The 27,500-nt window shown below is 42.7% G+C and overlaps 1 protein-coding gene across 4 annotated transcripts in view; it reads left to right on the top strand.

The window, feature by feature from the left end:
- The window catches only part of PTK2B (protein tyrosine kinase 2 beta), a 221,364-nt gene that overhangs the window by 143,048 nt on the left and 50,816 nt on the right, over nucleotides 1-27,500 (top strand). For all 4 annotated transcript variants that reach the window (XM_040348142.1, XM_040348139.1, XM_040348141.1 and 1 more), the window contains 8 exons: nucleotides 6,351-6,405; nucleotides 9,405-9,545; nucleotides 11,424-11,498; nucleotides 12,962-13,063; nucleotides 13,782-13,896; nucleotides 17,928-17,967; nucleotides 21,378-21,427; nucleotides 21,542-21,592. In XM_040348142.1, the coding sequence (XP_040204076.1) occupies nucleotides 6,351-6,405; nucleotides 9,405-9,545; nucleotides 11,424-11,498; nucleotides 12,962-13,063; nucleotides 13,782-13,896; nucleotides 17,928-17,967; nucleotides 21,378-21,427; nucleotides 21,542-21,592 (629 nt within the window). The remainder of the gene's footprint in view (nucleotides 1-6,350; nucleotides 6,406-9,404; nucleotides 9,546-11,423; nucleotides 11,499-12,961; nucleotides 13,064-13,781; nucleotides 13,897-17,927; nucleotides 17,968-21,377; nucleotides 21,428-21,541; nucleotides 21,593-27,500) is intronic.

Raw genomic sequence — 27,500 nt, forward strand, 5'->3', positions numbered from 1 at the left:
CCCCTACACAGCACATGCCCCCTACAAAGGACATGCCCCCTACACAGGACATGCCCCCTACACAGCACATGCCCCCTACAAAGGACATGCCCCCTACACAGCACATGCCCCCTACACAGCACATGCCCCCTACACAGGACATGCCCCCTACACAGGACATGCCCCCTACACAGCACATGCCCCCTACACAGCACATGCCCCCTACACAGCACATGCCCCCTACAAAGGACATGCCCCCTACAAAGGACATGCCCCCTACACAGCACATGCCCCCTACACAGGACATGCCCCCTACACAGCACATGCCCCGTACACAGCACATGCCCCCTACACAGGACATGCCCCCTACACAGGACATGCCCCCTACAAAGGACATGCCCCCTACACAGGACATGCCCCCTACACAGCACATGCCCCCTACACAGCACATGCCCCCTACACAGCACATGCCCCCTACAAAGGACATGCCCCCTACACAGGACATGCCCCCTACACAGCACATGCCCCCTACAAAGGACATGCCCCCTACACAACACATGCCCCCTACACAGGACATGCCCCCTACACAGGACATGCCCCCTACAAAGGACATGCCCCCTACACAGGACATGCCCCCTACACAACACATGCCCCCTACACAGGACATGCCCCCTACACAGGACATGCCCCCTACACAGGACATGCCCCCTACACAGCACATGCCCCCTACACAGCACATGCCCCCTACACAGCACATGCCCCCTACACAGCACATGCCCCCTACAAAGGACATGCCCCCTACAAAGGACATGCCCCCTACACAGCACATGCCCCCTACACAGGACATGCCCCCTACACAGCACATGCCCCGTACACAGGACATGCCCCTACACAGGACATGCCCCCTACACAGGACATGCCCCCTACAAAGGACATGCCCCCTACACAGGACATGCCCCCTACACAGCACATGCCCCCTACACAGCACATGCCCCCTACACAGCACATGCCCCCTACAAAGGACATGCCCCCTACAAAGGACATGCCCCCTACACAGGACATGCCCCCTACACAGCACATGCCCCCTACAAAGGACATGCCCCCTACACAACACATGCCCCCTACACAGGACATGCCCCCTACACAGGACATGCCCCCTACAAAGGACATGCCCCCTACACAGGACATGCCCCCTACACAACACATGCCCCCTACACAGGACATGCCCCCTACACAGGACATGCCCCCTACACAGCACATGCCCCCTACACAGGACATGCCCCCTACACAGGACATGCCCCCTACAAAGGACATGCCCCCTACAAAGGACATGCCCCCTACACAGGACATGCCCCCTACAAAGGACATGCTCCCTACACAGGACATGCTCCCTACACAGGACATGCCCCCTACACAGGACATGCCCCCTACACAGGACATGCCCCCTACACAGGACATGCCCCCTACAAAGGACATGCCCCCTACACAACACATGCCCCCTACACAGGACATGCCCCCTACAAAGGACATGCCCCCTACACAGCACATGCCCCCTACACAGGACATGCCCCCTACACAGCACATGCCCCGTACACAGCACATGCCCCCTACACAGGACATGCCCCCTACACAGGACATGCCCCCTACAAAGGACATGCCCCCTACACAGGACATGCCCCTACACAGCACATGCCCCCTACACAGCACATGCCCCCTACACAGCACATGCCCCCTACAAAGGACATGCCCCCTACAAAGGACATGCCCCCTACACAGGACATGCCCCCTACACAGCACATGCCCCCTACAAAGGACATGCCCCCTACACAACACATGCCCCCTACACAGGACATGCCCCCTACACAGGACATGCCCCCTACAAAGGACATGCCCCCTACACAGGACATGCCCCCTACACAACACATGCCCCCTACACAGGACATGCCCCCTACACAGGACATGCCCCCTACACAGCACATGCCCCCTACACAGGACATGCCCCCTACACAGGACATGCCCCCTACAAAGGACATGCCCCCTACAAAGGACATGCCCCCTACACAGGACATGCCCCCTACAAAGGACATGCTCCCTACACAGGACATGCTCCCTACACAGGACATGCCCCCTACACAGGACATGCCCCCTACACAGGACATGCCCCCTACAAAGGACATGCCCCCTACACAACACATGCCCCCTACACAGGACATGCCCCCCTACAAAGGACATGCCCCCTACACAGGACATGCCCCCTACACAGGACATGCCCCCTACACAGCTGATCTCCGGCCGTCCCTTCAGTCATAGCGGCTCATCTCTTGGACTGAAACGGCTCACTCTGATTTCACTGCACACTGTGAGATTCTCACCATATGCATTAGAAGCTGCAGCACGTCAGATAGAGCCCGCCTCATTTCATGGCTGGAGGACGTCCAGCATCATCTAGTCCTTTCCTCCCTAGCCTGGCCATCGTTGGCCTGCCCCTTTCATTCATTGGATTTTCTTTTTCAATCATGGAGTCTCAGCGTCTCCTAGGGAAGTTGGCATGCAATTGCAACCTGCCTAGGAATGCCCACTCCCTCAGACTGACACCTGTCCACCACGGCATATTAATATTTGCTCAACTCCTCCAAAGAGCCAGCCGCCGGGTTGCATCAGGGCTGGGGGGCTTTAGAGAGGAGTATTGAGGCATCACTGGGTCTCTGTGCTTTTCTAAGCAATGCAGGAAGATCATGGCTGGTGGAAGGAGCTGGCAGGATGCTGTACATACCTTTCCTGAAAACATCACAGCGCCCTGTTGGCAACTCCCACGACCCATGATCTGCCAGCATTGCATAGAGAAGCACAGAGACCCAGCGATTACATCACTTGGTCTATAATAGGGTATGTAATGAACATGGAAAGGTGTGCCATTAGCATCTTTATGGGGTGAAGTGAGGAGCCAGGGAAAGCAAAATATAAGCAGATTAAACCTCAGATAGATAGATATATATATTTATTATTATTATTATTATTATTATTATTATTATTATATTTATAATAATTATTATAATAATTATTATAATACTATTTATAATAATTATATATATATATACATTTTACTTTTTTTAAAGGCTATGGTTTACAAAATATAAGCAGATTGAACCTCAGCTATATATATATAGATAGCTGAGGTTTAATCTGCTTATATTTTGTAAACCATAGCCTTTAAAAAAAATAAAATAATATATATGTAATAATAATAATAATTATTAATAATAACAATTATTATAATAATTATTATAAAAAATAATTATAATAATTGTTATAATAATTATATATTATTATAAATATATATATATATATATATATATATATATATATATATATATATATATATAATAAATATTATAATAATAATAACAATTATTATAAATATATATATATATATATATATATATATATATATATATATATATATATTTATATATATATAGCTGAGGTTCATTCATAATAATTATATATAATTATTATAAATATTATAATAATAATAATAATAATAATAATAATATATATAACAATTATTATAAATATTATAATAATACTAATAATATATGTATATATATATATATGGAAAAACAAAAAACCGCGCTTCACCCACAAAGTCTATAGGCAGCAGCTGACGTTGGAAAAACAAAGCAATATATAGTATAAATAGCCGCGCCAATCTAAATACATTCAAATAAATGTCAGTCAATGAATGAAAATTGGTAAAATCTCCATGAAGACAATAACATCAGATGGAGCCTTTGGTTTGCTTGATGGATGACACTAGGTTCTTAGAATTTGGTCAAACCACGAACACCCAGGTGACATGCATGCATTTAGTGCAAATCCTCCACCGTAAGAATAAGCTGCTTACCAAACGGCAAGCCTTTATTGCAATTGGCTATAGCCCAGCCACGGCCTTTCAATCCTCTGGATACTCAGGGTGGAACAGCCGTTGAGTGTAGAAGTTATGGACGCTTCTCCTGATCTGTCCCGACATCTGTGAGGGGGGTAACGAGAGTGAACCGCAACTCTTTTCCAACCCATTGCTGAGGCTTGGATCTCGCTGCTTAACACAAGTGTTCCACCCTGAGTATCCAGAGGATTGAAAGGCCGTGGCTGGGCTATAGCCAATTGCAATAAAGGCTTGCCGTTTGGTAAGCAGCTTATTCTTACGGTGGAGGATTTGCACTAAATGCATGCATGTCACCTGGGTGTTCGTGGTTTGACCAAATTCTAAGAACCTAGTGTCATCCATCAAGCAAACCAAAGGCTCCATCTGATGTTATTGTCTTCATGGAGATTTTACCAATTTTCATTCATTGACTGACATTTATTTGAATGTATTTAGATTGGCGCGGCTATTTATACTATATATAAATATATATATAATTATTAAAAAATTATATATATAATATTTATAATTATTATGAATGAACCTCAGCTATATATATAGATATAGATATATATATATATATATATATAATATATATATATATATATATATATATATATATATATATATATATATATATATATATATATATATATATATATATATATATATATATATAAAATAATAATATTATTATTATTATTATATTTATAATAATTGTTATTATTATTATTATATTTATAATAATTATTATAATTATATATATATATATATATATATATATATATATATATATATATATATATATATATATATATATATATATATATATATATATATATATATATATATGTATATATATTAAAGGCTATGGTGTACTGCCGCTTTAAAAACACCTTTTTTATTTCTGTTCATGTTGCCATGATAGAAATTTTACCAGATAGGAAATTAAGGGGTCTCTCCAAAAGTGCTTGTGTTGACAGTAAAACATGACAGCAGTTGCAATCTTTGATCCCAGTACAGCAGAGCTCAGAGTGGGGGTAGAAATAAGAAGCACAAGGAGCCAATCAGGTCATGTGCTGACAAGAAGCATGCTGATAGGAGGAAAGAGAGCAAAGTGCCAGAGACATGGGCTCATCAGTCTTCTGCTTCTCCTTCACTGTCCAGTCACAAACTGGGGGCGGGTCTATTAAAAGCCTAGGCTTAGGCCCCGTACACACGAGAGGATCGATCCGCTGGAATTGATCCGCGGACCGGTTTCAGCGGATAGATCCCCTGGTGTGTACGATCCAGCGGATATTTTTCCGCTGACTTTTGTCCCCGGGGATGGATTTCCAGCGGATCAAGATTTCTTAGCATGCTAAGAAATCTATCCGCTGGAATCCAGTCCAACGGATTGATCCGCTGGTCTGTACAGACTCACCGGATCAATCCGTCCGAATGCATCCCTCGCATGCGTCATAATGATTTGACGCATGCGTGGAAGTCCTTATATCACAGCGGCGCGACACGTCACCGCGGACGGAATTCCGCAGGGATTTTGATCTCATGGTTAGTACAACCATGAGATCAAAATCAGCCAGATCCTCTCGTGTGTACGGGGCCTTAGAGGTAAAGGGTTGAATAATGCTGGCTGTCAATTAACAAGAAGACTGAGGACATCTAGTGATGGAAAATAGGTACTGCATGGAACAGACCTTGATTGAAGGTGAGTATTGGAGCAAAAGCTTTTTTTTTTCTTTTTTCTTTTTTTATATATATATATTTTTTTCTTTTTTTATGTATATACATACAGTATGTATATATATATTTTTTTTTCTTTTTTTTTTATGTATATAAATACAGTATAAATACAGTATATATATATATATATATATATATATATATATATATATATATATATATATATATATATATATATATATATATATATATTTTTTTTTTTTTTCTTTTTTTTTATGTATATACATACAGTATGTATATATATATTTTTTTTTCTTTTTTTTATGTATATAAATACAGTATAAATACAGTATATATATATATATTTTTTCTTTTTTTTATGTATATACATACAGTATATATATATATATATTTTTTTCTTTTTTTTTTATGTATATACATACAGTATATATATATTTTTTTTCTTTTTTTAAGTATATAAATACAGTATATATATTTTTTTTCTTTTTTTTATGTATATACATACAGTATATATATATATTTTTTTTAATGTATATAAATACAGTATATATATATATTTTTTATTTGTTTTATGTATATACATATAGTATATATATATATATATTTCCTTTTTTTTATGTATATAAATACAGTGTATATAAATATAATTTTTTTTTTTTCTGCTGGAGCTGTGCTTTAAATGGAAATTTCTCTACAGCCATTATAGAATGTATCCATTTGTTTTTTATTTATTTCTTTGCAGGAAAGAAGTGGGTCTTGATCTCTTCTTCCCTAAACAGATGCAGGAAAGTCTAAAGGTAATAAATATCACATTGCGTACAGCTAGGGGACTGCTGAGGGTTTCAGACCTCCTATGTGTGGGGTGAACGGTGAGAAATCCAGACAAAAATAGCATTTTACAGCAATTGGTGTAGTGCGGCCCTAGCTGTGGTTTGGGAATGATACAGATACATTGCGTGGGGATTCTTTAAAGCAGAAGCCCAATGGAACCCTTATGTTTTATTAGTCTAACTCAGTCAGGATGAGTAAAAAGTAACATACCTGTAGCTCTTTTTTACTTTTCTTCCATTGAGGGACACCACGAGATATCTTTAACTTTTGGGTATACTGCCACCTACAGGAGGATTGAACACTGCTTTAAAAAAAAAAAAAAAATGTAGGTCAGACCAGGATAACCTTTCCTGCTAGCAGCAAGGCTCAGTGGGAGGAATAGTGCCCCATTCAGGGCCGTCTTTAATGTTGATTGGACCCCAGGCAAACATTTTCTTCCCCCCCCCCCATGCAAGTTTGCTCTCCACCTGCTCTGAGACATACAATAGATATCAGCTAGACTAAAAATCAGTTTACTGTATCAGATCAGGCAGTGATTGTGATTGGTTGCCATTGGTTACAGCATATCATTACCAATTGCTGACTGGTTGCTAGAGGTTACAGCACATGACTTCTTCTTGTTGATTGGTTGCTAGAGATTACTGTACAGTAATACTGCTCACTGATTGGTTGCTAGAGGTTACAGCACATCATCTCTTCACTGCAGAGGGGAATGATATACATATGAATGGCGCCTTTATTTACATAAGAATGCCGCCGGCCTCCGCTATTTACATATGAATGACGGTTATTTACATGTAAACACAGGGGGCCAGATTCAGAAAGATGCGCGCATCTTTCTGCTGGCGTAACGTATCTCCGATACGTTACGCCGATGTAACTTTGGGCGCAAGTTCTGTATTCAGAAAGAACTTGCGCCCTTATTTACGGCGGCGTAACGTATGTGTTGCGGCGTAAGGCCGCGTAATTCAAATGGGGATGCAGGGGGCGTGTTGTATTTAAATTTGCCTTGACCCTGCGTTTTTTTACGTTTTTTTTGAACGGCGCATGCGCCGTTCGTGAAAACATCCCAGTGTGCATGCTCGAAAATCCGCCGCGAAACGTCATTGCTTTCGACGTGAACGTAAATTACATCCAGCCGTATTCGTGAACGACTTACGCAAACTACGTAAACATTTCAAAACTCGGCGCGGGAACGACGCCCATACTTAAAATAGGATACGCCGCACATACCCCTCATATAGCAGGGGTAACTTTACGCCGGAAAAAGCCGAACGCAAACGTCATAAAAAAAAAAAAAGCGCCGGGCGGTCGTTCGTTTCTGAATCTACGTAAATAGTAATTTGCATATTCCTTGCGTAAACAAACGGAAGCGCCACCTAGCGGCCAGCCAGAAAATGCAGCCTAAGATACGACGGTGTAAGACACTTACACCTGTCGGATCTTAGGGATATCTATGCGTAACTGATTCTCTGAATCAGGCGCATAGATACGACGGCCGGACTCAGATATACGACGGCGTATCAGGAGATACGCCGTCGTATCTCCTTTCTGAATCTGGCCCAGGGTCTGCAGGTGAGTCATCTGTACACAACAACAGGGCAGAGCTGGGCAGCATTAGTAGCAGCACTTCACACCGAGATATCAGGACACAGCACAGGACTAAAACTTCAAGGAAATTTAACCGATTAAGGACCGCCGCACGACTATTTACGTCGGCAGAATGGCACGGCTGGGCACATGGACGTACAGGTACGTCCCCTTTAAGATGCCCAGCCGTGGGTCACGAGCGCGTCGCTGGTGGGGCGCGCTCGCGACCCGGTCCTGTCCTCCGTGACAGCGCTGGCGGGACCTGCGGACCCGCGATCGGGTCACAGAGAGGAAGAACGGGGAGAGGTAAGTGTAAACAAACCTCTCCCCGTGCTCCCTAGTGTGGTTGTCAGTGATCGTCTGTTCCCTGTGTTACGGAACGACGATCAGTGACGTCACACGCCCCCCCACGCCCCCCCACAGTAAGAACACTCCTTTAGTACACACTTAACCCCTACAGTGCCCAAACCTGGTTAACCCCTTCACTGCCAGTGTCATTTTCACAGTAATCCGTGCATTTTTATAGCACTTTTCGCTGTGAAAATGACAACGGTCCCAAAAATGTGTCTAAAGTGTCTGTAGCACCCCCTTACTTTCAGTATGGGCACTACGCTAAAGTTAGTGGGGAATGGGAGAGTTATGTTGCTCCCATTCACAATTTGTCAAATTATGGGCTGCTGTCATTCCTGAACTGTCCTGTGGGTCAGTCTGCGCTCCAGAGGCGTTATTTCCACCCCTGGGCGACAGGTGGTGCTAGAGGGGTTCTGGCAGAGCCACTTTTCCCCAGCAGCCAATAAGAGGAGTTTGTTGGCTATGTTGGGCCTGAAATAAAGCATTTGAAAACCTTCCTTGATGTACTGGACATTCGCTCACTATTTTGTTCATCAACTACACCCCTAGACAACATTGAGGTAACTTAATATGCCGATCCCACCAACAAACCAGCGGCTCCTGCGGGGGTAGCGCTACATGTCCAATGTACCCGCCATAATGTCGCAGTCAAGAAAAAAAAAACCGCTGATCGCCGCCATTAGTAGTATAAAAAAATATTAATAAAAATGCCATAAAACTACCCCCTATTTTGTAAATGCTATAAATTTTGCGCAAACCAATCAATAAACGCTTATTGCGATATTTTTTTTTTTTTTTACCAAAAATATGTAGAAGAATACGTATCGGCCTAAACTGAGGAAAAAAAAAATTTTTTACATATTTTTGAGGATATTTATTATAGCAAAAAGTAAAAAATATAGATTTTTTTTTTAAATTGTCGCTCTATTTTTGTTTATAGCGCAAAAAAAATAAAAAGGTTTACAATAACTGTGTGAATTTAGGACGATCGTAAGGCCTGTGTCTCTCTCTATTTTGTGAACAGCCCAAGCAGTTCCGGAAGATGATCCAGCAGACGTTCCAGCAGTACGGCTCTCTGAGAGAGGAGGAGTGCATCATGAGGTTCCTGGGCACGCTTTCCAGCTTCACCTCCATTGACCAAGAGACCTATCGCTGCGAGTTGGCGGTGAGTTCCTCCATGACGCAACCAGACAGTGCGCTCCAAAGAGAACCAGGGTAGGAGAAAAATACGGAGGTACCTTATGAAGAAGATAGTTGATAGCTGCTTGGCTGTCATACTAACTCTCTGACTTCAGTATTTCCCGAATCACTGATCCAGAGCAAGTTCTGACTCCGGGTCAGGGGCGGACTGACCATTCGATCACGCGGGCACTGCCCGAAGGCCCCATGCCACTGAGGGCCCCATCAGGGTTGCAAGCCTCAGTAAAACCAGGGACAGTATGTAAAAATCTGTGTTTTAAAAATCGCAAGATTATAGCTGCCCCCCTTCTCCAGTACCTTTTCAGTGTGTGTATGTGTATTCTGTGTGTATGTATACTGTGTGTATACTGTGTGTGCATATTGCTTGTCTGTGTGTGTGTCAAATGTGAATGTATACTGTATGTGTGTGTGTATACTGTGTATGTATACCGTATGTGTGTGTATACCGTGTATATATACTGTATGTGTATACTGTATGTCTGTGTATATACTGTGTATGTATACTGTATGTGTGTGTGTGTGTATACTGTGTATGTATACTGTATGTCTGTGTATATACTGTGTATGTATACTGTATATGTATACTGTATGTCTGTGTATATACTGTGTATGTATACTGTATGTGTGTGTGTGTATATACTGTGTATGTATACTGTATGTGTGTGTGTGTGTGTACTGTGTATGTATACTGTATGTGTGTGTGTATACTGTGTATGTATACTGTATGTCTGTGTATATACTGTGTATGTATACTGTATATGTATACTGTATGTCTGTGTATATACTGTGTATGTATACTGTATGTGTGTGTGTGTATATACTGTGTATGTATACTGTATGTATGTCTGTGTATATACTGTGTATGTATACTGTATGTGTGTGTGTATACTGTGTATGTATACTGTATGTGTGTGTGTGTGTGTGTGTATACTGTGGGATCTTCTCCTCCTGGACAAGAACCCTGCTGCTCCAGGCCTCACGCTATTTATGCACCCCTCAGCCACCTAGTGGGCATTCTCCCCCAGGGATTGGCTGAGACTACCTAAATATTCAGTCTGATAGTCTTCACCGGCAGTTGGAGCTCATTAACCGCTTGCCGACCGCGTCACATAGATATACATCGGCAGAATGGTACGTTCAGATATAGTAGCAAAGAAAGGTTGCAAAAGATGGGCAAAGGCCCTCTCACCAGCGTCCAGACCGGCTTACACCTTGCAGACAGCGATCCTGGATCCCGTCAGCAAGGGACCGGCGATAACACACAGCTGTTGGATGCAGGCGACCGTAGTGTAGATCTGCTGGATGGGTGCCATGTTGATGTCCGACGAACAGCAGGTAGGCTTAGGCCCTCCAGATCTGGGTTGGGATCACTCATTCACCGCGTGGTAGGCCGCAGGCTCTCCCCTCCCGCATGGGGAGATGTGCGCACAGCAAGGCTTAGGAAGAAGAGAGCGTGGCGTGGATCTCCGAACCCTTTTATAGTTCCTCCCAGGAGTCTCTTCGGGTTTTAAGAAGGATCCCTGGGATGTGTGGTCCAGATGTCATGTCACACACAGGAAACGCCGGTCTGCAAGACTACCAATCCCACAATCCTTTCTGGTCAGGCTCACAGATGTGATGACAGTCAATGGCGCCCAGCACTAGAGGGACATGTCTAGAGGTAAAGAATGACAGGGAATTGTACCGTGTTATGACTGTAGTCCTCATCACTACACCAATAGTGTAGTTTATGAAGTATTTCTTGATGAATTGGTTCTAAGGGAGATTTGATAATATGCAAGTTAACCAACGAGAATCCCTTTAGCTGATGGAATATTAAGTATTTCTTGTTTTCTTTCACCAGCAAGGGTGGAGCATTACCGTGGATCTGGTCATCGGCCCAAAGGGCATTCGACAGCTCACTACGAAGGACTCAAAGGTGACCCAAATTCTACCGCTGGATGTATAATGGGCCATGGGAAGAATGTGGACACTATGCAGGAATTCTGATAGAGGTCCTGTATCATGGAAGGAGTAGAATCATCCAGCAGTGCAGGGTATTCCAGGAGAGTAGAGTATTATAGAAGACGGAGCAGAGTCCTCCAGCAATGCAGAGTATTCCAAGAGAGGAGAGTTAGATAGAGGAAGGAGTAGAGTCCTCCAGCAGTGTAGAGTATTCCAGGAGAGGAGAGTTATAGAAGAAGGAGCAGAGTCCTCCAGCAGTGCAGAGTATTCCAGGAGAGGAGAGTTATATAGAGGAAGGTGCAGAGTCCTCCAGGAGAGGAGAGTTATAGAAGAGGGAACAGAGTCCTCCAGCAGTGCAGAATATTCCAAGAGAGGAGAGTTATAGAGGAAGGAGCAGAGTCCTCCAGCAATGCAGAGTATTTTAGGAAAGGAGAGTTAGACTGAGAGAAATGAGCCGAGTCCTCCAGCAGAGCAGAGTATTCCAGGAGAGTTGAGTTATAGAAGGAGTAGTAGAGTCTTCCAGCAGTGCAGAGTATTTCAGGAGAGGAGAGTTAAAGAAAGGAAAGGAAAGGAGAGTTAGCTAGAGGAAGGAGCAGAGCTGAGTATTTCAGGAGAGGAGAGTTATATAGAGGAAGGGGCAGAGTCCTCCAGCAGCGCTGAGTATTTCAGGAAAGGCGAGTTAGCTAGAGGAAGGAGCAGAGTCCTCCAGCAGCGCTGAGTATTTCAGGAAAGGAGAGTTAGCTAGAGGAAGGAGCAGAGTCCTCCAGCAGCGCTGAGTATTTCAGGAAAGGCGAGTTAGCTAGAGGAAGGAGCAGAGTCCTCCAGCAGCGCAGAGTATTTCAGGAAAGAAGTGTTAGATAGAGGAAGGAGTAGAGTCCTCCAGCAGCGCTGAGCATTTCAGGAAAGGAGAGTTAGCTAGAGGAAGGGGCAGAGTCCTCCAGCAGCGCAGAGTATTTCAGGCGAGGAGAGTTGGATAGAGGAAGGGGCAGAGTCCTCCAGCAGAGCTGAGTTTTTCAGGAAAGGAGAGTTAGCTAGAGGAAGGAGCAGAGCTGAGTATTTCAGGAGAGGAGAGTTAGCTAGAGGAAAGAGCAGAGTCCTCCAGCAGCGCTGTGTATTTCAGGAAAGGCGAGTTAGCTAGAGGAAGGAGCAGAGTCCTCCAGCAGCGCTGAGTATTTCAGGAAAGAAGTGTTAGATAGAGGAAGGAGTAGAGTCCTCCAGTCGTGCAGAGTGTATCGGGAGAGGAGAGTTATAGAAGGAGTAGAGTGCGCTGAGTATTTTAGGAAAGGAGAGTTAGCTAGAGGAAGGGGCAGAGTCCTCCAGCAGCGCAGAGTATTTCAGGAGAGGAGAGTTTGTACCTGTGGATACACATTTGGTACCCAGAATATTGATTTGTAATCCATATGACAGTGGGTGACGGAGGTCTCTTTGCCCCCACAGCCCACGTTCCTGGCAGAGTTCAAGCAGATCAAATCTATCAAGCTTTCCCTGCAGGACGATAACCGGGCCCTGCTACTGCTGGGGATCTCAGGGTCCCCCCAGGTAAGCTCTTTTGCAGTGAAAGTCCCTCCATTACATCATCACAATACCTCCTAGCCGCTAGAAAGCAAGCGATTGGCTATCCATGTGCAGTGCACACCCCATGCCGACCATGAGCAGCCAGATCAAGGGGGCTGGGGTTGGGCGCAGGCCGCTACACCCATTCAGTGGCATGCATTGGTGACAGGGGAGGGGGCACTGGCTGAACCTCTCCCGGTACTAGGCTCCAGCCTCTGAGAGTTGTGATGGGAGGGGGTGGAGCTTAGTGCCAGGAGAGGCGGAGCTTTAAAGTCCAAATGAACCATCAGTTTACATCTCCTAATTACATTCTAGGCACTGCAACATAAAAGGCGTGCAAAGTTTTACAGTTGGTTTTCTTAGAAAGCAGCCACAGCCTGGATAGATAAGCCTGTCCCCTGCCAGCATGCTGAATAGAAGGACTCTTGTTCTCTGCGTGGAAGCAGCAGTCTCTTTGCAGAGGTCCAACACACCCCTTAACTAAGCAAGGGCTTTTCCAACCAGCAAAGGTCACACTTCCTGCTGACCGCAGACCTTTAGCTGTGATTTACAGAGGGGGTGTGTTGGACCTCTGCAGAGGGACCACTGCTTTCACACAAAGAGCAAGGGTCTTGTGTGTTTTAGGTTATCACTTTATCTGTAGATGTGAACAGACATTGCATAAAACTAACCCAAATCCTACACTGTTGTGTTTGTGGAGCAGCTAAACATCAAAACCCCTTCTTTGGCCGTGGCTGAAAACATGGCCGACCTCATAGATGGATACTGCCGGCTCCAGAACGGGTCTACAGGGTCGCTTATTGTCTATCCTGGAAAAGGTGAGCGCACCTATGAAATATTGTCCCCAGTCTCCAACATCTCCTATGGCATGTCCCCAATCTCCAGTCTTGGCATGTCTCCAGTCTCCAACATCTCCTATGACATGTTCCCAATCTCCAGTCTTGGCATGTCCCCAGTCTCCAACCTCTCCTATGGCATGTCCCAATCTCCAGTCTTGGCATGTCCCCAGTCTCCAACCTCTCCTATGGCATGTCCCCAATCTCCAGTCTTGGCATGTCCCCAGTCTCCAACATCACCTATGGCATGTCCTCAATCTGCAGTCTTGGCATGTCCCCAGTCTCCAACATCTCCTATGGCATGTCCTCAATTTGCAGTCTTGGCATGTCCCCAGTCTCCAACATCACCTATGTCATGTCCCCAATCTCCAGTCTTGGCATGTCCCTTGTCTCCAACCTCTCCTATGGCATGTCCCTGGTCTCCAACCTTTCCTTTGACATATCCCCAGTCTCCAACCTTTCCTATGACCTATCCCTAGTCTCCAACCTTTCCTATGACCTACCCCTAGTCTCCAACCTTTCCTATGACCTATCCCTAGTCTCCAACCTTTCCTATGACCTACCCCTAGTCTCCAACCTTTCCTATGACCTATCCCTAGTCTCCAACCTTTCCTATGACATGTCCCTATTCTCCAACCTTTCCTTTGATATATCCCCAGTCTCCACCCTTTCCCATGACATATCCCCAGTCTCCAACCTTTCCTATGACATTTTCCCAGTCTCCAACCTTTCCTTTGACATATCCCCGGGCCCAGTCTCCAACCTTTCCTATGACATATCCCCAGTCTCCATCTTTTCCTTTGACATATCCCCAGTCTCCAACCTTTCCTATGACATATCCCCAGTCTCCAACCTTTCCTATGACATGTCCCCAGTCTCTGACCATCCCTGTAGCAAGCAGGTAGCCATTTCCTGTTGCACGTCTGCAGTCTCTGACAGCTCGCTGTAGCATTACATTCACTGAATTTTATGTGTGGCGATTTGATGTCAGGGGCCACACCTGGGTCCCCTCTATATTAAGGGAGTTGACCATCTCATCTAGTGAGAGATCATATACAGTGCCTTGAAAAAGTATTCATACCCCTCGAAATATTCCACATTTTGTCATGTTAGAGACAAAAACTTAACAATTATTGGTATAAATGGTTTTCTAAATTTTTTACAAATAAATAAGTGTGGCATGCATTTGTATTCAGCCCCCTTTACTAAAATCTAGTGGAACCAATCGCCTTCAGAAGTCGCCTAATTAGTAAATCGAGTCCACCTGTGTGTAATTTAATCTCAGTATAAATATAGCTGTTCTGTGAAACCCTCAGAGGTTTGTTAGAGAACCTCAGTGTACAAACAGCATCATGAAGGCCAAGGAACACACCGGACAGGTCAGGGATAAAGTTGCGGAGAAGTATAAAGCAGGGTTAGGTTATAAAAAAATATCCCAAGCTTTGAACATCTCACAGAGCTTTGTTCAATCCATCATCTGAAAATGGAAAGAGTATGGCACAACTGCAAACCTACCAAGACATGGCCGTCCACCTAAACTGACCGGGCCGGGCAAGGAGAGCATTCATCAGAGAAGCAGCCAAGAGGCCCATGGTAACTCTGGAGGAGCTGCAGAGATCCACAGCTCAGGTGGGAGAATCTGTCCACAGGACAACTATTAGTCGCGCTCTCCACAAATCTGCCCTTTATGGAATAGTGACAAGAAGAAATACATTGGTGAAAGAAAGCCATAAGAAGTCCTGTTTGCAGCTTGTGAGAAGCCATGTGGGGGACACAGCAAACATGTGGAAGAAGGTGCTCTGGTCAGATGAGACCAAAATTTAACTTTTTGGCCTAAAAGCAAAACACTATGGACCGGATTCACAAAGCACTTACGCCGAAGTATCTCGAGATACGCCACGTAAGTGTAAATATGCGCCGTCGTATCTATGCGCCGTGCCCACAATCTGAGATACGCCTGAAAATAGGCTTCCTACGACCGACGTAACTTGCCTACGCCGTCGTATCATAGGCGCATATTTAAGCCGGGCGTATTTGCCGCTCCCATAGATTTTCTATGCACATATGCAAATGAGGGAGATACGCCGATTCACAAACGTAGTTGCGCCCAGCTTGCATAAGTCGTACGTCTGGCGTAAAGTTATTCCCCATATAGGAGGCGCAACTCATGCAAATGTATGGACCAGGGAACAGAAGACGTTGTATCTTTTTTCGTTTACGTTGTACGTGAATAGGACTAGGCGTAGGTTACGTTCACGTCATAGGCAGTGATTCGACGTATCTTAGGGAGTAGTTCCGACGTGATTCTGAGCATGCGCACAGGGATGCGGCCACGGGACAGCACATGCGCCGTTCATTTTAAGTACTTCTATGGTGCTTGCCCCATCATTTGCATGGGGTTATGCCTTATTAGCATGGCTCACACCCACTTCCACCTAGGCTGGCTTACGCCAAGGAAACCCAGCGTATCTTTAAGAGCGAGTGGGAGCGAGTGCTTGGTGAATTCAGTGCTTTCCTCTGTGCGTTGCGTCGGCGTATCGTATATTAGATACGCTACGCCCGCATAAATATGCGCTGATGTATGTGTACATGCCTATTCATGTGTTAGAATGGCCCAGTCACAGTCCAGACCTAAATCACATTGAGAATCTGTGGCAAGACTTGAAAATTGCTGTTCACAGACGCTTTCTATCCAATCTGACAGAGCTTGAGATATTCTGCAAAGAAGACTGGGCAAAAATGTCCCTCTCTAGATGTGCAAAGCTGGTAGAGACATCCCCAAAAAGACTTGCAGCTGTAATTGCAGAGAAAGGCGGTTCTACAAAGTATTGACTCCGGGGGGCGCCATACAAATACCCCCCACACTTTTCACATATTTATTTGTAAAATATGTTGAAAACCATTTATCATTTTCCTTCCACTTCACAATTTTGTGCCACTTTGTGTTGGTCCATCACATAAAATCCCAATAAAATACATTTATGTTTTTGGTTGTAACATGAGAAAATGTGGGAAATTTCAAGGGGTATGAATACTTTCTCAAGGCACTGTAGACATGGAGGGCCAGATTCATGTAGAAATCTGGCGGCGTAACGTATCCCATTTACGTTACACCGCCGCAAGTTTTCAGCGTAAGTGCTTGATTCACAAAGCACTTGCCTGTAAACTTGCGGCGGCGTAGCGTAAAGCCGTCTGGCACAAGCCCGCCTAATTCAAATGGGGCGTGTACCATTTAAATTAGGCACGTTCCCGCGCCGAACGTACTGCGCATGCTCCGTTTGGAAATTTCCCCGCCGTGCTTTGCGCGAAATGACGTCGCCCCGACGTAATGTTTTGAACGGCGACGTGCGTTACGTCCTTTCGTATTCCCGGACGACTTACGCAAAAAAAAATTGAAATTCGACACGGGAACGACAGCAATACTTTAACATGGGCTGTCTATTTTTACACCACCTAAATAGCAGCCGTAACTTTGCGACGGGAAAAGCCGACTAGCGACGACGTAAGAGAATGCGTCGAACGCGCGTACCTTCGTGGATCGCCGTAAACAGCTAATTAGCATACTCAACGCGGAAAACGACGCAATCTCCACCCAGCGGGCGCGGAAGTATTGCATCCTAAGATCCGAAGGCGTACGCCTGTCGGATCTTAGCCAAATGCCGTTGTATCTTTGTTTGAGATTTCAAAATAAAGATACGACGCGGCAAATTTGAAAGTACGCCGGAGTATCAGCAGATACTCCGGCGTACTTTTTCTGTGAATCTGGCCCGGAGTACCTATGTGTACGGAACCAAAGAGGCCCTAGGACTGGACTGCAAATGACAGGCATGCTTAGTATGGCGAGCAGCAGCTCCAGTGGAGAAGCCATGTGTGCATGTTTATATTAAAAACCTCAGAACCAGAGAAAAGTGTAGATACAAGACCATATAAGGAGTTTTTACCCGAATTCTAGAATATTCCTCTGGTATTGCTTCATGTTCTAATTGCCATATTGCTGTATTTCCCCTTCACAGAGAATGAGAAGAGGATCAGCCTGCCGAGGATCCCCACTCAGTAAGAACAGAAAAATTATCTCCATTCCATGTGTGTCTTTTACTGTCATTTGAAGCTGAACTCTAGGCAGATATAAATATATGGCGTTACATTAATTAATACATAAATATAAAGTGCAATGCAAATAATGTGGGTAGTGTATTTACCCTTTTAGTATGAAGTGTAATAAAGTGCACCTGTGCCTAATCTGTGAAAAACGGAAGTGTTGTGGCGTTCTATCGTATCCTTTGACCGGTTTCGTCGACCTGACGTCATCTGGGAGCGTCCGATAGAACGCCACAACACTTCCGTTTTTGCATGTATATGATATGCTCTGTTAAACCCACTAAATTGTGAGGACTCATTTGACTATATAATAAAAGTTGAACATTTTAAAAACGTTCTTACACTACTTGGGACCCTTTTTCTCCTCCATATGGGGTAATCACTGGGAGCACCACCAGGATCACAGCAGGACGTATTATTGCCAGAGTGCTGCACAGTGGCATACGCTGGGAACGCTTTAGACCCCAAGAGGGGGTGGAATATCCGGTGAGTGCGGGCCACATTGAAGCACAGTTTGAGGGGGTCACTGTGTGAAATAAGGAACTAGACGTTCACAAAGCACCAAGCACTTTTTATTTTTATTTTCATATTTTTTCTGTCATTTATTTTATGTGTACGTTTGGATTGGATAAGTAATAATCCATACGCAGCACCAAAGACTTTTATTAATTTATACTCGGCACAAAGACTTTTACTAACGTGCAATATTGCCTTTGTATTTGATCTTTCTATTGTACTTTATTACACTTCATACTAAAAGGGTAAATCCACTACCCACATTATTTGCATTGCACTTTATATTGATGTATTAATTAATGTAGCGCCATTTCTACCTTTTTTACCTCACTCAATCCATTATCTATCTCAGGTGAAGTAAATTAAGTAGGGGCAGCTGCTTAATTAATTAAGGGTGTCAAAACCCCAAAATCACTCACAGGAAATATTTGTTTCCATTGCGCGGATTCATTCATACTATTTCAGATATAAATATATATAGATATACAATATTATATAAATACTATGGGCCAGATCCACAAAAGGGATACGCCGGCGTATCCCTGTTTCTATCTATGTGACTGATCCACAGAATCAGTTACGCATAGATATTCCTAAGATCCGGCAGGTGTAATAGTTTTACACTGTCGGATCTTAGGATGCAGTACCTCGGCCGCCGCTGGGGGCATTTCTCGTCCAAATTCTGCGTTGGGTATGCAAACGCAAAATTAGGGCTGCTTTTACAAAGTGTAAAGTTAATACACCATGTAAAAGTAGACCCTTCTTTCCCGCGACGCTGTCAAATTTTTTTATTTTTTTTTTTTTTTTTTTTTTTCCGCCGCATCTCTTTTTTTTCCCGACGCAACCTTTTTTACCCGGCGCGATTCACAAAACTCGGCGTAACGTAACTTTGCGCAAAGCACGTCGGGAACATTGCGCCGGGAGCATGCGCAGTACGTCCGGCGCGGGAGCGCGCCTAATTTAAATGGGACTCGCCCCATTAGATTGGGCCCGCCTTGCGCCGGACGAATTTAAGTTACACAGCTCAAAATTTCTAGGTAAGTGCTTTGTGGATCGGGCACTTAGGTAGAGATTTTGCGGCGGTGTAACTTAAATAGGAAAAGTTAAGTTACGGCCGCTCGTTGTGGATCTGGCCCTATATTATTATTATTATATAAATAATATATTAATATAATAATAGTAATATATAAATGTAATATATATATATATATATATATATATATATATATATATATATATATATATATATATATATATATATATATATATATATAAATACACATGATTATATAAATAATATATTAATATAATAATAATAATAATAATATATTAATATAATATTATTATATAAATATCATATAAATATATATATATATATATATATATATATAGCTGAACTCTGGGCATATATATATACGCATTATTATATAAATAATATTTTATATATATATATATATAATAATAATTTAGTATTTATATAATAATGCGTATCTATCTATCTATCTATCTATCTATCTATCTATCTATCTATCTATCTATATATATATATATATATATATATATATATATATATATATATATAGCTGAACTCTGGGCATATATATATACGCATTATTATATAAATAATATTTTATATATATATATATATATATATATATATATATAGATAGATAGATAGATAGATAGATAGATAGATAGATAGATAGATAGATAGATAGATAGATACGCATTATTATATAAATAATATAATAGTAATAATAATAATAATATTATATATATATATATATATATATATATATATATATACACATTATTATATAAATACTAAATTATTATTATATAAATAATATATTAATATAATAATAGTAACGTATTAATATATTAATATAATATTATTATATAAATGATATTGATATATATGTATAAATATTATATAACTATATATATATATATATATATATATATATATATATATATATATATATATATATATATATATATATAGATACACATTGTTATATAAATAATGTATGATTATTATTATATATTATATAAATAATATATTAATATAACACTAATAAAATAATAATATAATAATAATTTATAATAATAATATACAATAATATATTTTTTGTATATATATATATATATACACACACATTATTGCAGCTCTGTAATCATTAATACTTCATGAAATATATCTTCTAAATGCAAGCAGTGCAAGTACCTGAATTTGACCTGATGACAGTCTTTGCAGTCCTTGTACAGCCGGGCTGGGACTAGAAAAGGGAGAAGCAGCACCACAAGGAGCCAAAATCATATGATACTCTTGGTACTTGAATGTGTAGCTGTCTAAATGCCCACTAGATGGCAGTGCAGCATATAGTCAAAATTCAATTTTTTGTAGGCAAAGTTTAGACATTTGGCAAGATTGTTGTGCCCCTGAAAAACGATCTGTGTTCGGATCGCTATTCAAAGGCATTTAGCAGGCAGTGGGGAGGCGATATGTTGCCTTCTTGTTGCCTGTTTTAACCCAATAAATGCCACACCACCACGCCGCTGCATGCATTACTTTGAATGGCTCCACGGTGCTACTGGCAGGCAAATATGATGGGGGATAATTTTTGAAGCAAGGCATTGCACCCACGGCATGTGAACACCCCCATCTGCTGTCTTTCCCTTAAGGTAGGGGGCAGTAAAAATGCAGCACAACCCTATGTTTTTAACACCCAACCCCCCCTCGCCCCAAACCACGAGTTACAACAAGCCTTTAGTATTTTTTTCTTTATTGTATAGTGACCATACATCATGTTCTCATGAATAATGTAGAACTCTACATTGCTGTACAGGGATGTCCCCGAGGAGAGGAGGTCACGGCTGGAGGAGGGGAGCAGTTTTGGTGAGTTGTCCTGTAGACAGGTTCTCTTTCTTGGTTTGTCCCCATGACTCTGATAAGAAGACACTTCCTGTCCTGTGAGAACGAAGGTGACAACTTTATTCAATCTTGTTTCAGAATCTGACATTTATGCGGAGATTCCAGAAGTGTCGGAGCAGAGGTCTGCCGGTACGTACAAGAAATCTCCAACTACTGTAGACCAAGCTGTAAGGTGATACGTCCAATGGTGTAGGTGTGACATAGAACAGCCAACCATCTCCTAGAAAAGATGGCCACCTAAAGCCGATCAGCAACTCAACAATCTCTCCTCCCGGTGACGGATCTGAAAGTTTCCTTTCCAAACATTCCCATAGCCAGGCCTTCTCGTCCAACATCAGTGCCTGACCTCAGAAAGGCACATCTGGGAGAATGATCAAACATTCCCACAGACACACTCCTAAACCTTGTGGACGGCCTTCCCAGAAGAGTTGAAGCTGTTATAGCTGAAAAGAGTGGGCCAACTCAATATGGAACCCTACGGACTAAGACTGGGATGCCATTAACCAGTTCATGCCCGGACGTCCGGGAAGTCGTTCTGTTATCCTGACTAGACGTCTATTGACGTCCAGCAGGATAACAGCTGCCGCGCGCATCGCGGCAATCGGTGGTGCGGTGTGTCAATCCGATCTCGGTAAAGAGCCTACCACGTGATCAGCCGTGTCCAATTACGGCTGATCACGAAGTAAACAGGAAGAGCCGTTGACAGTCGCAAGTAGACGGCTCTCCTGACAGGGGGGGGTATACGCTGATTGTTTATCAGCGCAGCCCCCCGCGGATGCCCACACTGGACTACCAGGGAAGCCGCCAGGACCACCAGGGAAGGGGGCAACATGTGGATGGCCAGGTATGTACCCCATGGCCATCCACATATAAAACAATATTCACAATAGATGCCAATCAGTGCCCACAAATGGGCACTGACTGGCAACATGGGCACTGACAACAATATAAAACAAGTGATGCCCAGCAATGCCACCATCGGTATCATCAGTGCCACCCCTCAGTGTCCATCAGTGCCACCTCTCAGTGCCTATCAGTGCCCTTCTGTGCCACCTATCAGTGCCACCCATAAGTACCCATCAGTGCCGCCTATAAGTGCCCATCAGTGCCGCCTATGAGTGCCCATCAGTGTCGCCTATAAGTACCCATCAGTGCCGCCTATAAGTACCCATCAGTGCCGCCTATAAGTGCCCATCAGTGCCACCTATAAGTGCCCATCAGTGCCGCCTATGAGTGCCCATCAGTGCCGCCTATGAGTGCCCATCATCAGTGCCACCTCATCGGTGCCCATCAGTGCCACCTATGAGTGCCCATCAGTGCCGCCTCATCGGTGCCCTTTAGTGCCGCCTTATCAGTGCAGCCATATCAGTGCCTGTAATTGAAGAAGAAAACATACTTATTTACAAAAAAAATCTTTTTTAAATGTTGGTTGCACAAAAAATAAATATCCCAGAGGTGATCAAATACCACCAAAAGAAAGCTCTATTTGTGGGAACAAAAAAATAAAAAAATTGTTTGTGTACAGAGTAGCATGACCGCGCAATTGTCATTCAAATTGCGACAGTGCTGAAAGCTGAAAATTGGCCTGGTCAGGAAGGTGCGTGAGTGCCTGGTATTGAAGTGGTTAAAGTTCATGTGTGTGTAAAGGCAGGTGTCCCAATACTTTTGGTTATATAATGTATGCGTGCTATAGAACAGACAACCATCTCCTAGAAAAGATGGCACCTAAAGTTGATCAGGAACAATCATCAACAGGTACCTCACTTTGAATTTGCCGCCTAGCGGGGGCGCGCCCGCTGCAAGCTCCGTGATCTCGATGTCCACTGGTGTCTTATGATCGTGTCACGGGGAGGCACAAGGCACATCTCCGTGTTCTGCCTAGTGACAGGACACTGATCTACTGCTCCCTGTCATCGAGGGGCAGTGATCAGTGTCCTGTTACTTGTAGCCCAGCCCCCACACAGTTAGAATCACTCCCTAGGACACACTTAACCCCTTCCTCACCCCCTAGTGGTTAACCCCTTCACTGCCAGTGTCTTTTACACAATAATCAGTGCATTTTTATAGCACAGATCGCTGTATAAACGACAATGGTCGCAAAATAGCGTCAAAAGTGTCTGATCTGTCCGCCGCAATATCGCAGCCATGATAAAAATTGCAGATCGCCGCCATTACTAGTAAAAACAAATTAATAATAAAAATGCCATAAAACTATCCCCTATTTTGTAGACGCTATAACTTTTGCGCAAACCAATCAATAAAGACTTATTGCGATTTTTTTTTTTGTTTTACCAAAAATATGTAGAAAAATACGTATCGGCCTAAACTGAGTGAAAAAAAATAGTTTTTTATATATTTTTGGGATATTTATTATAGCAAAAAGTAAAAAATATTGGGCCAGATTCACGAACAATTACGGTGGCGTAACGTATCCCCTTTACGTTACTCCGCCGCAAGTTTTCATCGTAAGTGCTTGATTCACAAAGCACTTGCGTGTAAACTTGCGGCGTAGCGTAAAACCGTCCAGCGCAAGCCCGCCTAATTCAAATGGGGCGTGTACCATTTAAATTATGCGCGCGCCCCGCACCGAACGTTCTGCGCATGCTCCGTGTGAAAATTTCCCGCCGCGCTTTGCGTGAAATTACCGCGCCTCGACGTGATTTTTGAATGGCGACGTGCGTTACATCCTTTCGTATTCCTGAACGTCTTACGCAAAACATTTAAATTCGATGCGGGAACGACGGCCATACTTTAACATGGCTGGTCTAAATCTAAGCCATGAAATAGCAGGCCTAAGTTTGCGACGGGAAAAGCCGACTAGCGACGACATAAGAGAATGCGACGAACGCGCGTACCTTCGTGGATCGCCGTAAACAGTAATTTGCATACCTGACGCAGAAAACGACGCAAACCCCACCCAGCGGGCGCCGAAGTATTGCATCCTAAGATCCGAAGCCGTACGCCTGTCGGATCTTATCTAAATGCCGTCGTATCTTGGTTTGTGAATTACAAATAAAGATACGACACGGCAAATTTGAAAGTACGCCGGAGTATCAGCAGATACTCCGGCTTACTTTTTCTGTGAATCTGGCCCATTATTTTTTTTCCAAATCATCGCTGTATTTTTGTTTATAGCGCAAAAAATAAAAACCGCAGAGGTGATAAAATACCACCAAAAGAAAGCTCTATTTGTGGGGAAAAAAGGACGCCAATTTTGTTTGGGAGCCACGTCGCACGACCGTGCAATTGTCAAAGTGATGCAGTGCCGAATCGCAAAAAGTGGCCTGGTCATTGGGCAGCCAAATCCTCCCGAGCTGAAGTGGTTAAGACCCTGTCCTCGACAGTTCCAAAAATATAAACATTTGACATTAGCATTCTCTTAGGAATTTATAGACAAAACACAAGAGACATTCATTTCTGTTATTTTGGAACATCTTATCAGCTTGAGCACAACCCAGACTCTTGCTGCAGAACATAAAGACTATCCTCACTAATTACAGTGTATCAAGACATTGCATGAAGAGAGCAACAACTTGTTCTAAAAACAATCAATATATTGTCAAAAGTATTGGGACGCCTGCCTTTACACACACATGAAATTTAATGGCATCCCAGTCTTAGTGCGTAGGGTCCAATATTGAGTTGGCCCACCCTTTGCAGCTATAACAGCTTCAACTCTTCTGGGAAGGCTTGTTCAACCATATATATGTGTGTATATATAATGTGTGTGTAGTAAACATATTTACAGTTCTACAGATGCATCAATTGCAAAGGATTTCTGTCTGCTTGTTTCGTGTAAAACAATAAATCCTCCAAAAACTGGATTTTTTTTTTTTAGATGTAAATGGTGGTGTTTTGCTGCCACCTGGTGGTTATGGGCAGTATCGTAAGATATATGTAGAATGAATATATATATATATATATATATATATATATATATATATATATATATATATATATATATATATATATATATATATATATATGTATGTATCATTTTTTTTAGATTTAAATGGTGGTGTTTTGCTGCCACCTGGTGGTTATGGGCAGTATCGTAAGATATATGTAGAATGAATATGTATGATATGTAATCATTACAAATTTTTATATATGTGTGCACATCAAATAAGAAATAAGAAACCCACTACTTGTGGGGGGAGAGGGGGAATTTAATTTCTTTTATTTTTTTTTATTTTTTTTTTTAAAAAAAAATTTATTTATATATACACATCTTTCTCTTTTTATATATATATGTATATGTATATATGTATATGTATATGTATATATATATTTATACACAATTTTTTTTTGTTTTTTTTTTTTTTTTTTTTTTTTGTGTTTTTTTTTTTTTTTTTTTGGAGCGGGTGTTGGGGAGGTGTTCGCGCGGGATCACGACAGATATGGGTGATAAGGGTAATGTAAGGGAAGGATGGAAGGAAGAGGTCACAGGTATAGCCCTAAGGGTTGGCCTAGATAGGCAAGGGGGGAGGGGGGGAGGGGGGAGGGGGGGGCAAAATTATATCAAAGCACAGGTATCACGTATCACTTATTAAGCACAAGAGAAGGAAATGTACTTGAAGGTACATTTAAATGCTTTTTTTCCCTAGGTATATTCAAAAATTGTATACAAATTTTATTTTTTCTTTCTCCCTTTTTTCTTTTTCTTTTATATATGATGTTAAGGGCTTTTTTCTGTTTGATATGCCTGGATGGGTATGAGACCTAAAATGATAAATATAGGCTCCTGGAATGTGCGGGGGATGGGGGACCCAGTGAAAAAAGCCGCAATTTTCACTACTCTGGAGGGGTATGGGGTGGAAGTAATATGTATTCAAGAGACCCACTTGACTAAAGAAACAAAGTTAAAATTGGTCAATAAAAAAAAATATCAAAGCCAGTACCATTCTGTCCACTCTTCTTACTCTAGAGGAGTGAGCATAATGGTAAAAACAGGCGTATCATTTGCATGTATAGAGTCTAGAATAGATGAACTGGGTCGCTATATTTTTTTGCACTGTTTGATAGAAAAGGTACCATATGTATTGGCGAATATCTATATACCTCCTCCCTTTAAGATGGAGGTTTTGTATAAATTAACAGAATTTGTGGTAAACAAGGTAAATATTCCGGTATTAGTGGTTGGAGACTTAAATAACGTGCTAAATAGAACAATGGATAGATTTCCACCGGGGACACAGAGCCCAGGGGAAGGAGAAGGGCATCTAAGTCAATTTTTGAAAGAGGTTGGGTGGTGGGATATTTGGAGGGTGAAATATCCAGATATGCGGCAGTACTCCTGCTTTTCAAGTACATATTCTACATTATCAAGAATAGACATGGCCCTGGGAAACTGTGCAAGTCTACAGGCAGTTAGTAAGATATCCTACTACCCAAGAGGGGTTTCTGATCACTCTCCTCTGGTGCTGTCACTGAGTACAGGGAAAAAACGTCCTCCAAGTAATTGGAAAATAAGTCCCTTCTGGTTAGAAGTGATAGGGAAATCAGAAGAAATTAGTATCAAATTAAGGGAATTCCTGGATTTCAACACAGGGACAGCACCAGAGGGAGTGGTGTGGGATGCCCTAAAGGCGTTTCTTAGGGGTATATTGATCCAACAGGTAACTAAGATCAAGAGGAACTCTAGGGAATGGGAGGAGAAAATCAGGGGAGAGGTTCTAGAGGCAGAAAAGCAATATGTGGAAAATCCAACATTGACTAAACAACGGTTATGGCTGGAGAAGCAACAGGAATATAAGCTGGTGATCAACAAGAAAGTTGAAAATAAGCGCCTATTCCAGGAGCAGAGCGCTTTTTCTGAAGGGGAAAGTGTGGGCCATACTCTGGCCCTCCTAGCGAAAACTAATACGGCGCCCTCTAACACTCCTGCAGTTAGGACAGTAGGAGGTGGGATATCATCTGAAACATCGGTAATAGTGGACACGTTTGCAGTATATTATAAAGAGCTATATAGATCAAAAAAGGGGGAAGCTAAAGTGCAAATGGAAGAATTCTTTAGAGAAATAGGAACCCCAGTTCT

The sequence above is a fragment of the Rana temporaria genome, chromosome 4 (assembly GCF_905171775.1).
Source record: "Rana temporaria chromosome 4, aRanTem1.1, whole genome shotgun sequence".
Classification (NCBI taxonomy): domain Eukaryota; kingdom Metazoa; phylum Chordata; class Amphibia; order Anura; family Ranidae; genus Rana; species Rana temporaria.